At 47.3% G+C, this 12,861-nt stretch overlaps 1 protein-coding gene across 11 annotated transcripts in view; it reads right to left on the bottom strand.

The window, feature by feature from the left end:
* Positions 1-12,861, bottom strand: part of HMGXB4 (HMG-box containing 4) — a 148,764-nt gene that overhangs the window by 32,637 nt on the left and 103,266 nt on the right. For all 11 annotated transcript variants that reach the window (XM_063940574.1, XM_063940579.1, XM_063940573.1 and 8 more), the window contains one exon: positions 1,779-1,860. In XM_063940574.1, coding sequence (XP_063796644.1) covers positions 1,779-1,860 — 82 coding nt within the window. The remainder of the gene's footprint in view (positions 1-1,778; positions 1,861-12,861) is intronic.

The following is a 12,861-nucleotide window of genomic DNA, read 5'->3' as shown; positions in this document are numbered from 1 at the left end:
CTTTCTTCACTAACGCTGTCTGTAGTAAGACATGTAGAAGTGTCTGTAAAGTCTCAGCGCAGTGTACAGGCGGCTTTACAGGGGAGACCTTGCCCTGCAATCCCAGAGACCAGCAGCAGCTATGCTCAGAAGATGGTGCCCAGCTTCTCTGTCAGGAACTGAGGGAAATGTGAGGCAGCTCCAGGGCGGGAAATCTGAGATGGCGCCCTGGGCCGGGGCTACAGGTCAAGCGCCAACTCCCCTATGCTGGGCCTCACCACCGATACTATGGAGCCTTACCAACAGGGGCGCTAGTACATCCGACCTGTTCTCCTATGCTCTGGCGGATATAGTGGGGTCCTGCTCGGTAACAGTGTCCACGCCAGCGTCGCAGTCCGTCTCCCTAGACTGCGACTAGGAATGCTATTTAGTGTCGGGACCCACCTGGGGGACCCTCTTGCCTCCTCCCTTCATAGCAGCCACGCCAACCAGGAGAGCGTCTGCGACCGTGTGCCCAAGCCGGAGCTTCTCTGCCGCAAGTACCCGGGATCCGAGCCGTGGGAGTATGCGTCGATGCAGCACTGAATGTCACCCTGACATAACAGTGCTGCGGTCCTTGAAGTCTTCTAAGCTTTTTCAGGGCTGCCCAGTGCAGCCAACCTGTTAGGTGATCTGCTGCCTGCAGGCACCACTCGAAACTAAGCTCTCAGTGCCTAGAGGCGGGGTTATACAGGAGGCCCCAATGCATCCTGGGACAGTTAAAGCTTTGCCTGATAGTGCCTCTGGATCAAGATCCCGCTCTACACTCCGATGTTCTCCCTGAGGAACAGTGTACCCCGCTGCAGAAAATTGTTATTCAGTCCACTCTAGAAACTAATTATAAATAATCATTTTCTATCACTCACTTATTTATTAATTTCTTCATAAATGTTATATCACTCAGCATTTTTTGTGGCTAGAAGCTGACTTTTTCTACACCCCAGGTAGATATGTATTTCACAGTTTTATTGAAAATTACTGTTAGGTTTTGTTTTTTGCACTGTGCACCTTCAGGATGTACCATATTCAATATATGTACTATGTCTGACAATTCCCTAAGCCAGTGGTTCCCAGACTCAGTTTTCAATGCACCCTAACAGTCCAGGTTTTAAGGATATCCATGCAAGAGCACAGATGATTAAATTAAATTGACTGAGGTACTAATTAAGTTACCTGTGCCCAAGCATGGTTATCATTAAAGCCTGGACCGTTACGACTTCTTGAGGACTGAGTTTGGGAAGCTCTGCCCCAAGCATTAAAGAAGTCAATGTTAGGGCCTTTATTAAGACACGTGTTCTGCAAAAATTCACACACAAAAAAAAGAAAGAAAGAAAGAGAGAGAGAGAGAGAGAGAGAGAGAGAGAGAGAGAGAGAGAGAGAGAGAAGACCCCAAAATTACCTCTATAGCTCTCTACAGCTTATAAACCCCCCTCACTACAGCTCCTTCAGCAACAAAATATACAGTAGTATAAATGGGAATAAGTGCCTATGATTGTTTTAACTTATTTGGAACGTAAAAAGAAATCAAAAAGAGAGTCAGATTTTATGTTTTATGGCCTGAATAAAGTTCAGGTCGCATAGGTTTCTATTTTTAATTTCAAACTTGTGGGAGCCCAACAGTATTAGTAAGAAAATTAAACCATCCGTACAGAGAAAATGGTAGAGGTCACAAATGTATAATTGCGGAATTAGGGTGAGATGGATTTTCCAAACCCGCTTTAAATCTGCAAAGGACAAAAACGCGTTTGTGCATCTCTTACCAATGCCTGGATGGTCTGCTATGATGCTGCCGCGGTACTCTTTAGAGAAAACTTGATATGCAGACATGTTCTTTTTCTTAGGCTGCTTAGAAACACAAGGAATATTCAAAAAGACATATTACTTAGCACAGCTCATGTAAGGGCAGCACTTCTTTTCAATATTCATGTAAGAATCATCTTTTTATACATGTATCTGGGTTATTCTGTGGAGCTGCATCAGATATGTAACTGTATCCATACCTGTAGTTCCTTACACACTGAAAGCACAGGAAATAATACAACAAGAATGATGTTTGTCTATTTAGTATGTGTGATACTGACCACATGCAAGTGGTAAAAAAAGCTGCAGCATGCGTTGTTCTTATCACAGATAGGTATTTGTCAATGGCTAAGGATGTGCAGAGCTTGTATGTTCTTCCTGTATTTGGGTGGCTTTTATCAGGGTGCTCCAGCTGCCTCCCACTATCCAAAAACATCTGCCTCCCACTATCCAAAAACATACTGGCAGATTAACTGGCATTTGACAAGAATTACCCCCAGTGCATGTGTAATGTGACAGAAAATATAGATCGTAAGCTCCATTGGGACAGGGTCTATTGTGACTGACTAAATATTTCCTGCAAAGTGGTGCATAATTTGTGTGCAGTATATAAATAGCTATAATTAAAGAGGACGGTTGGGTATTAACATGGATTTGGAGTCATGTAATGATTAACCTGTGAATCTTTTTTACGTGTTTGGAAAGACAATAAAAGGCGAGACATCCAGCCAAATACACAAAAAGATTTTATTTTATTTGTCTGATTGATTTTTATGGTGCTTAACCTGTTTCTGACTATGTGCCTCATGAAGTTGCTAGAGCTGTGACTGCTTAATGAGCGTTATGTGAGAATACTTTATTTGAATATTACATTCTGGAGGCGTTCTACTAGATCTAGACTACATTGTATTATTTAGGTGCTGGCAAAAACATGACCCAAACAAACCAGGGTCTCATAAATAAATTGTAAAGAATAACTGAAAAAAATGATATATCTTACATTTTACAGCCTTTATCACACTTTTGAAAATAAACTCAACACATTAAATGAAAATTAAGGGGATTCTTCTGTGTTGTAGTGTGCAAAAAGAGTCTCTTGAAAGTGCATTATTACATTTTTTATAGATTTAAACAAAACATAAAAGAGGGGGAACAAATATAAAACATAAAAAAATAAGAATTTACTCACCGGTAATTCTATTTCTCGTAGTCCGTAGTGGATGCTGGGAACTCCGTAAGGACCATGGGGAATAGCAGGCTCCGAAGGAGGCTGGGCACTCTAGAAAGATCTTAGACTACCTGGTGTGCACTGGCTCCTCCCACTATGACCCTCCTCCAAGCCTCAGTTAGGTACTGTGCCCGGACGAGCGTACACAATAAGGAAGGATTTTGAATCCCGGGTAAGACTCCTACCAGCCACACCAATCACACCGTATAACTCGTGATATGAAACACAGTTAACAGTATGAAACAATAGAGCCTCTCAACAGATGGCTCAACAATAACCCGATTTAGTTAACCATAACTATGTACAAGTATTGCAGATAAACCGCACTTGGGATGGGCGCCCAGCATCCACTACGGACTACGAGAAATAGAATTACCGGTGAGTAAATTCTTATTTTCTCTAACGTCCTAGTGGATGCTGGGAACTCCGTAAGGACCATGGGGATTAAACCAAAGCTCCCAAACGGGCGGGAGAGTGCGGATGACTCTGCAGCACTGAATGAGAGAACTCCAGGTCCTCCTCAGCCAGGGTATCAAATTTGTAGAATTTTTGCAAACGTGTTTGCCCCTGACCAAGTAGCTGCTCGGCAAAATTGTAAAGCCGAGACCTCTCGGGCAGCCGCCCAAGATGAGCCCACCTTCCTTGTGGAATGGGCATTGACAGATTTTGGCTGTGGCAGGCCTGCCACAGTATGTGCAAGCTGAATTGTACTACAAATCCAACGAGCAATAGTCTGCTTAGAAGCAGGAGCACCCAGCTTGTTAGGTGCATATAGGATAAACAGCGAGTCAGATTTTCTGACTCTAGCCGTTCTGGAAACATATATTTTCAGTGCCCTGACAACGTCTAGCAACTTGGAGTCCTCCAAGTCCCTAGTAGCCTAGGCACCACAATAGGCTGGTTCAGGTGAAACGCTGACACCACCTTTGGGAGAAACTGGGGACGAGTCCTCAATTCTGCCCTATCCATATGGAAAATCAAATAAGGGCTTTTACAAGACAAAGCCGCCAACTTTGATACTCGCCTGGCAGAAGCCAAGGCCAATAACATAACCACCTTCCACGTGAGATATTTCAGATCCACGGTTTTTAGTGGTTCAAACCAATGTGATTTTAAGAAACTCAACACCACGTTGAGATCCCAAGGTGCCACAGGAGGCACAAACGGGGGCTGACTCTGCAGCACTCCTTTTATAAATGTCTGAACTTCAGGTACTGAAGCTAGTTCTTTTTGAAAGAAAATCGACAGAGCCGAGATCTGTACCTTAATGGAACCCAATTTAAGGCCCATAGTCACTCCTGCTTGCAGGAAATGCAGAAATCGACCTAGTTGAAATTCCTCTGTTGGGGCCCTTTCGGCCTCACACCATGCAACATATTTTCGCCATATGCGGTGATAATGAGTTGCTGTAACCTCTTTCCTGGCTTTAGTAAGCGTAGGAATGACTTCCTCCGGAATGCCCTTTTCCTTCAGGATCCGGCGTTCAACCGCCATGCCGACAAACGCAGCCGCGGTAAGTCTTGGAACAGACAGGGCCCCTGCTGCCGCAGGTCCTGTCTGAGTGGCAGAGGCCATGGGTCCTCTGATATAAATTCTTGAAGTTCTGGGTACCAAGCTCTTCTTGGCCATCCACGAGTATCGTTCTTACTCCTCGCCTTCTTATTATTCTCAGTACCTTTGGTATGAGAGGCAGAGGGGAGAACACATAAACCGACTGGTACACCCACGGTGTTACCAGAGCGTCCATAGCTATCGCCTGAGGGTCCCTTGACCCGGTGCAATATCTTTTATAGCTTTTTGTTGAGGCGGGACGCCATCATGTCCACCTGTGGCCTTTCCCAATGGTGTACAATCCTATTGGAAGACTTCTGGAGGAAGTCCCCATTCTCCCGGGTGGAGGTCGTGTCTGTTGAGAAGATCTGCTTCCCAGTTGTCCACTCCGGGAATGAACACTGCTGACAGTGCTAACACATGATTTTCCGCCTATCGGAGAATCCTTGTGGCTTCTGCCATCGCCATCCTGCTTCTTGTGCCGCCCTGTTGGTTTACATGGGCGACTGCCGTGATGTTGTCTGATTGGATCAGTACCGGCTGGTTTTGAAGCAGAGGCCTTGCCGGCCTCAGGGCATTGTAAATGGCCCTCAGGTCCAGAATATTTATGTGTAGGGAAATAACCTGACTTGACCAAAGTCCCTGGAAATTTCTTCCCTGTGTGACTGCCTCCCAGCCTCAAAGGCTGGAATCCATGGTCACTAGGACCTAGTCCTGTATGCCAAACCTGCGGCCCTCTTGAAGATGGGCACTCTGCAGCCACCACAGTAGAGATACCCTGGTCCTTGGAGACAGGGTTATCAGCCTATGCATCGGAAGATGCGATCCGGACCACTTGTCCAACAGGTCCCTCTGAAAAGTTCTTGTATGGAACCTGCCTAATGGGATTGCTTCGTAGGAAGCTACCATTTTTCCCAGGACTCGCGTGCAATGATGCACCGCTACCTATTTTGGCTTCAGGAGGTCTCTGACTAGAGATGACAACTCCTTGGCTTTCTCCTCCGGGAGAAACACTATTTCTGGTTTATGTCCAGAACCATCCCCAGGAACAGTAGACGTGTCATAGGAACCAGCTGTGACTTTGGACTGTTTAGAATCCAACCATGCTGTTGTAGCACTTTCCAAAATAGTGCTACCCCGACTACCAACTGCTCCTTGGACCTCGCCCTTATAACGAGATTGTCCAAGTACGGGATAATTACAACTCCCTTTTTTTTTTGAAGGAGTACCAACATTTCGGCCATTACCTTGATAAAACACCCTCGGTGCCATGTACAGTCCAAACGGCAGTGTCTGGACTTGGTAATGGTAATCCTGTACCACAAATCTGAGGTACTCCTGGCGAGGATGGTAAATGGGGACATGCAGGTAAGCATCCTTGATGTCCCAGGATACCATGTAGTCCCCCTCGTCCAGGCTTGGAATAACCGCCCTGAGCGATTCCATCTTGAACTTGAATTTTTGTGTTCAAGGATTTTAAATATAAAATGGGTCACACCGAACCATGCGGTTTCGGTACCCCAACCCGTGTTGAATAGTAACCCCGTCCTTGTTGAAGTAGGGGCACCTTGAGTATTACCTGCTGGGAATACCGCTTATTAATTGCCTCTAGCACAGCCTCCCTGCCTGAGGGAGTTGTCAGCAAGGCATATTTTAGGAAACGGCTGGGGGGAGACATCTCGAATTCCAGCTTGTACCCCTGAAATACTACTTGAAAGAAACAGGGATCCACCTGTGAGCGAGCCCACTAATTGCTGAAATTTTTGAGACGGCCCCCCACCGTACCTGGCTACACCTGTGGAGCACCCGCGTCATGGTGTGGCCTCACAGGAGGCGGGGGAAGAATCTTGATTCTGGGAACAGGCTGACTGGTGCAGCTTTTTTTCCCCTCTACCCTTGTCTCTGTACAGAAAGGAAGCGCCATTTGACCCGCTTGCTTTTCTGAAGCCGAAAGGACTGTACCTTTGTCTGTGAGGAAACCTGAGGTAAAATTATTTCTTCCCAGCAGTTGCTGTGGATACGAGGTCCCAGAGACCATCCCCAAATAATTCCTCACCCTTATAAGGCTCTCTATGCGCTTTTTAAGTCAGCATCACCTGTCCAGTGACAGGTCTCTAATACCCTCCTGACAGAATGGACATTACATTTATTTTGGATGCCAGCCGGCAAAATATCCCTCTGTGCATCCCCCATATATAAGACGACGTCTTTAATATGTTTTTATGTTTTTCAACTAGTATCCCTGTTTGACAGGGTCACCGACCAGGCTGCAGCAGCACTATCTGCAGGTCTCAGTCTAGTACCCGAGTGTGTAAATACAGACTTCAGGATAGCCTCCTGTTTTTTATCAACAGGTACCTATTAAAGTGGCCGTATCCTAAGACGGCAGTGCCACCTTTTTTGACAAACGTGTGAGCGCCTTATCCACCCTAGGGGATATCTCCCAGCGTAACTTATCCACCTGGCGGGAAAGGGTACGCCATCAGTAACTTTTTATAAATTACCAGTTTCTTAACGGGGGAACCCACGCTTTCACACACTTCATTTATTCATCTGATGGGGGAACAAAACACTGCCTGTTTTTTCTCCCCAAACCTAAAACCCATTTTTAGAGGTGCTTGGGTTAAAGTCAGAAATGTATAACACATTTTTTATTGCCGGGATCACGTCACGGATGTTCCTAGTGGATTGTGTATATGTCTCCACCTTGTCGACACTGGAGTCAGACTCCGTGTCGACATCTGTGTCTGCCATCTGAGAGAGCGGGCGTTTTTGAGCCCCTGATGGCCTTTGAGACGCCTGGGCAGGCGCGGGCTGCGAAGCCGGCTGTCCCACAGCTGTTACGTCATCCACCCTTTTATGTAAGGAGTTGACACTGTCGGTTAATACCTTTCACCTATCCATCCACTCTGGTGTCGGCCCCACAGGGGGCGACATCACATATATCGGCCTCTGTTCTGTCACCATATAAGCCTCCTCATTCAACATGTCGACAAAGCCGTACCGACACACCGCAGACACACAGGGAATGCTCTAAACGAGGACAGGACCCACAAAAGCCCTTTGGGGGGACAGAGTAAGAGTATGCCAGCACACACCAGAGCGCTATATATATACAGGGACTAACTGAGTTATGTCCCTAATAGCTTTTATATAATATACTGTATACAGTGCCAATTTTAATGCCCCCCCTCTCTTTTCCCTCTTACTGTACTGTAGAATTGCAGGGAAGAGCCAGGGAGCTTCCCTCCAGCCGAGCTGTGAGGGAAAAATGGCGCCAGTGTGCTGAGGAGATAGGCTCCGCCCCTTTTTCGCGGCCTATTCTCCCGTTTTTTATGGAATTCTGGCAGGGGTATTTACCTCATATATAGCCCCTGGGGCCATATATTGAGGTATTTTAGCCAGCCAAGGTGTTTTTATTGCTGCCTCAGGGCGCCCCCCCCAGCGCCCTGCACCCTCAGTGACCGGAGTGTGAAGTGTGTGAGAGGAGCAATGGCGCACAGCTGCAGTGCTGTGCGCTACCTTGGTGAAGACAGAGTCTTCATGCCGCCGATTTTCCGGACCATCTTCTTGCTTCTGGCTCTGTAAGGGGGACGGCGGCGCGGCTCCGGGACCGAACATCAAGGCTGGGCCTGCGGTCGATCCCTCTAAAGCTAATGGTGTCCAGTAGCCTAAGAAGCCCAATCCGGCTGCAAGCAGGCGAGTTCGCTTCTTCTCCCCTTAGTCCCTCGCTGCAGTGAGCCTGTTGCCAGCAGGTCTCACTGAAAATAACAAATTCTAAGACTATAACTTTCTAAGAGCTCAGGAGAGCCCCTAGTGTGCATCCAACCTCGGCCGGGCACGAAATCTAACTGAGGCTTGGAGGAGGGTCATAGTGGGAGGAGCCAGTGCACACCAGGTAGTCTAAGATCTTTCTAGAGTGCCCAGCCTCCTTCGGAGCCCGCTATTCCCCATGGTCCTTACGGAGTTCCCAGCATCCACTAGGACGTTAGAGAAAGAAGAAATAGAAAGAAAGAAATATTCACTCTGATACCTGAGACAGTTAATTTTCCATTTCCCACTCAAAACTGAACAGGCATCCTTGCCCATATATTCTGCGCATGAGAGACAGCTTTTCTACAAGTTATACCCATGTTATACCCCTGTAATAGATCACGAGATAACAGGTTCCAAAACAGTACAGCATTGATGTTTCTACATCATAACTTTTAAAACTAAGCACACAAGAGGTCCTTCACACACCTTTCCCAGTGCAGCAAAAGTAACGCTTCCATTCACTGGAAACAAGAGTGTTTGAGTTAAGACCTGGAGTGCCGCTTACTTGTGCATATATCTTAAACCTGCAAAGTTGATTTAGAGGGCACCGCGCAAGCTGATTTTTATTCATGAGTGCCGAATGTACAGATTATATATATATATATATATATATATATATATATACACATATACATATATATATACACATATATATACACATATATATATTATATATACATACATACATACATACACACACACACACACACACACACACACACACACATACATACAGTACATACATACATATACACACACAAAGTCAGCGAACTAAAACAAATGCAAATGCAGAACTGAAAAATGGATGTTTAACAGTTTGCTGTTCACGTTTTAGCTCTTTAAATAAAAATAGGATTTTAATTACCTACCGGTAAATCCTTTTCTCGTAGTCCGTAGAGGACGCTGGGGTCCACATAAGTACCATGGGGTATAGACGGGTCCACTAGGAGCCATTGGCACTTTAAGAGTTTGAGAGTGTAGGCTGGCTCCTCCCTCTATGCCCCTCCTACCAGACCCAGTCTAGAAACTGTGCCCGAGGAGACGGACATCTTCAAGAGAAGGATTTTACACAAATAGTGGCGAGATTCACACCAGCTCACACACAAGGCAAACCAAGCTAACTAGGCTTGAAACATCAGCAACGGCTGAACAAGAGTACTTACCAAGTAACAAAACAGTACTTAACCTAGAACCAAGCAGTACTGAACTAAATAAACCACTATATGATCACGAAGCGCTGGGTGGGCGCCCAGCATCCTCTATGGACTACGAGAATAGGATTTACCGGTAGGTTATTAAAATCCTATTTTCTCTTACGTCCTAGGGGATGCTGGGTCCACATTAGTACCATGGGGATGTACCAAAGTTCCCAGAACGGGAGGGAGAGCGCGGAGGCTTCTGCAGAACCAATTGACCAAACTTTAGGTCCTCAGAGGCCAAAGTATCGAACTTGTAGAACGTTACGAACGTGTTCGACCCCGACCAAGTAGCTGCTCGGCAGAGTTGCAAGGCCGAGACACCCCGGGCAGTCGCCCAGGAAGAACCCACCTTACGAGTAGAGTGGGCCTTAACAGACGTAGGACACGGCAAGCCTGCCATAGAATACGCATGCTGGATAGTAAACCTGATCCAGCGAGAGATCGTCTGCTTAGAAGCAGGACACCCAATTTTCTTGGGATCATAAAGGACAAACAGAGTCCGATTTTCTATGACGAGCAGTCCTCCTCACATAGATTTTTAGAGCCCTTACAACATCTAAGGACTTTGATGAAATTGAGGAGTCAGCCACAACTGGCAACACAATAAGCTGGTTGATATGAAATGCCGACACAAACTTCGGAAGAAACTGCTGATGTGTCCGAAGCTCAACTCTGTCTTCATGGAAGATCAAGTATGGGCTATTACATGACAAAGCCCCCAACTCCGACACACGTCTAGCAGAAGCTAAGGCCAACAAAGTGACAGCCTTCCACGTGAGAAACTTGACCTCAATCTCCTGTAGAGGTTCAAACCAGTCCGACTGGAGGAACTGCAACACCACGTTAAGATCCCAAGGCGTCGTAGGGGTATAAAGGGAGGTTGGATGTGCAGAACTCCCTTCAAAAAGTCTGAACCTCAGGGAGGGCAGCCAACTGTTTCTGAAAGAAAATGGATAGGGCCGAAATCTGGACCTTTATGGATCCTAACCTCAGGCCCATATCCACACCTGCTTGCAGGAAGAGGAGAAAACGTCCCATTGAAACTCCACTGTAGGAAACTTCTTGACTCACACCAAGATACATATTTTTTCCAAACACGATGGTAATGTTTTGACGTTACTCTCTTCCTAGCCTGTATCAGGGTAGGTATAACCTTGTTCGGAATGCCCTTCCGAGCTAGTATCTGGCGTTCAACCTCCATGCCGTCAAATGTAGCCGTGGTAAGTCTTGATAGGCGAACGGCCCCTGCCGCAGCAGGTCCTCCCGAAGAGGCCTCGGCTCTTCTAGCAGTAGATTCAGAAGATCCGCGTACCAACCCATTCTTGGCTAGTCCGGAGCAATGAGGATTGCCTGAACTCTTGTTCTCCTTATGAGTTTGAGAACTCTTGGAATGAGTGGAAGTGTAGGAAACACGTACACCGACTGAACACCCACGGAGTCACTAGGGCCGTCCACCGCCACTGCTTGTGGGTCCCTCGACCGGGAACAATGCCGCCGAAGCTTCTTGTTGTGACAAGAGGCCAACATGTTGATCTGGGGTACGCCCCAAAGATACGTTACCTCCTCGAACACCTCCGGATGGAGACCCCACTCCCCTGGATGGAGATCGGGTCTGCTGAGGAAGTCCGCTTCCCAGTTGTCTACTCCCGGAATGAAGATTGCTGACATTGCCAACGCGTGTTATTCTGCCCAGAGGATGATTCTTGTTACCACTGACATTGCAGCTCTGCTCTTCACATTGTTCGACTGCACCTGAATGGCCCGATTTCTCAGAAGATGGGCCGTTTGGGGCTCGTAGTTCCAGAATGTTTAGTGGCAGGTCGGCTTTCAGGCTTGACCACCTTCCTTGGAAGGCTTCCCCTTGAGCGACTGCGCCCCAGCCGCGGAGACTTACATCCGTGGTTAGAAGGATCCAGTCCTGAATCCCGAACCTGCTGCCCTCCAGAAGGTGAGGTAATTGCAGCCATCAGAGGAGTGAAATCCTGGCCTTTGGCGACAGACGTATTCTCTGGTGCATGTGTAGATGGGATTCCGACCACTTGACCAGGAGATCCAGCTGAAGGACCGAGCATGAAACCTCCCGTACTGCAGAGCTTCGTAAGAGGCCACCATCATCCCCAGAAGGCGAATGCACTGATGAACCGACACCTGGGCAGGCTTCAGGACATCCCGGACCATTGTTTGTATTACCAACGCTTTTTCCTCGGGAAGAAACACCCTCTGCACCTCCGTGTCGACTTATCATTCCCAGAAAGGACAACCTCCTGGTTGGTTCCAAATGTGATTTTGGAAGATTCAGGATCCAACCATGTTCCCTGAGAAGCTGGGTCGTGAGAGCTATGGACCGTAACAGCTTCTCCTTGGACGATGCCTTTATCAACAGATCGTCCAGATATGGAATTATGTTCATCCCCCTGTCTGCGGAGGAGAACCATCATTTCCGCCATCACCTTGGTGAATACCCTCTGTGCTGTGGAAAGGCCGAATGGCAGGGCCTGGAACTGAAAATGACAGTCCAACAGTGCGAATTGAAGATAAGCTTGATGCGGCAGCCAAAGCGGAATGTGGAGGTACGCATCCTTGATATCCAGGGATACCAGGAATTCCCCCTCCTCCAGACCTGATATCACTGCCCTTAGAGACTCCATCTTGAACTTGAACGCTCTCAGAAAGGGGTTTAGAGATTTTAAGTTCAGAATGGGCCTAACCGAACCATCCGGTTTCGGTAACACGAAAAGGTTTGAATAGTGACCAGTGTTTTGCAGTTGTGGAGGAACTGGTACAATAACCTGTGCCTCCACCAACTTCTGGATGGCTCTATGTAGGATAGCCTTGTTTGCCAGCAAAGCTGGCAAGCCTGATTTGAAGAACCGGTGAGGAGGGAGATCTTGAAATTCCAGCTGGTACCCCTGGGGCACAATATCTAGTAACCAGGGATCCAGGCCGGACGACACCCAGACGTGACTGAAATGCCTGAGTCTCGCCCCCACTGGCCCTACCTCCAGGCCTCGCTGTCCACCGTTATGCTGAGGACTTTGGCGTACCGGAAGCAGGTTTCTGTTCCTGGGAAACAGCAGCAGCAGGTTTCTTGGATTTTGGTCGGCCACCTCTAAAGAAGTTGTTGGATGGTTTGGCTTTTCTTGGTTTAGCAACCCGAAAGGACTGTAATGCAGGTGAAGAAAAAGGTTTTTCCGTAGCAGGAGCTGCTGAGGGAAGAAAAGGTGACTTACCCGCTGTAGTCGTGGAGAT

Source organism: Pseudophryne corroboree, chromosome 9 (genome assembly GCF_028390025.1).
Source record: "Pseudophryne corroboree isolate aPseCor3 chromosome 9, aPseCor3.hap2, whole genome shotgun sequence".
Taxonomy (NCBI): domain Eukaryota; kingdom Metazoa; phylum Chordata; class Amphibia; order Anura; family Myobatrachidae; genus Pseudophryne; species Pseudophryne corroboree.
The sequence above is the reverse complement of the archived record's forward strand: the minus strand, read 5'-3'. Positions and strand labels throughout refer to the sequence as shown.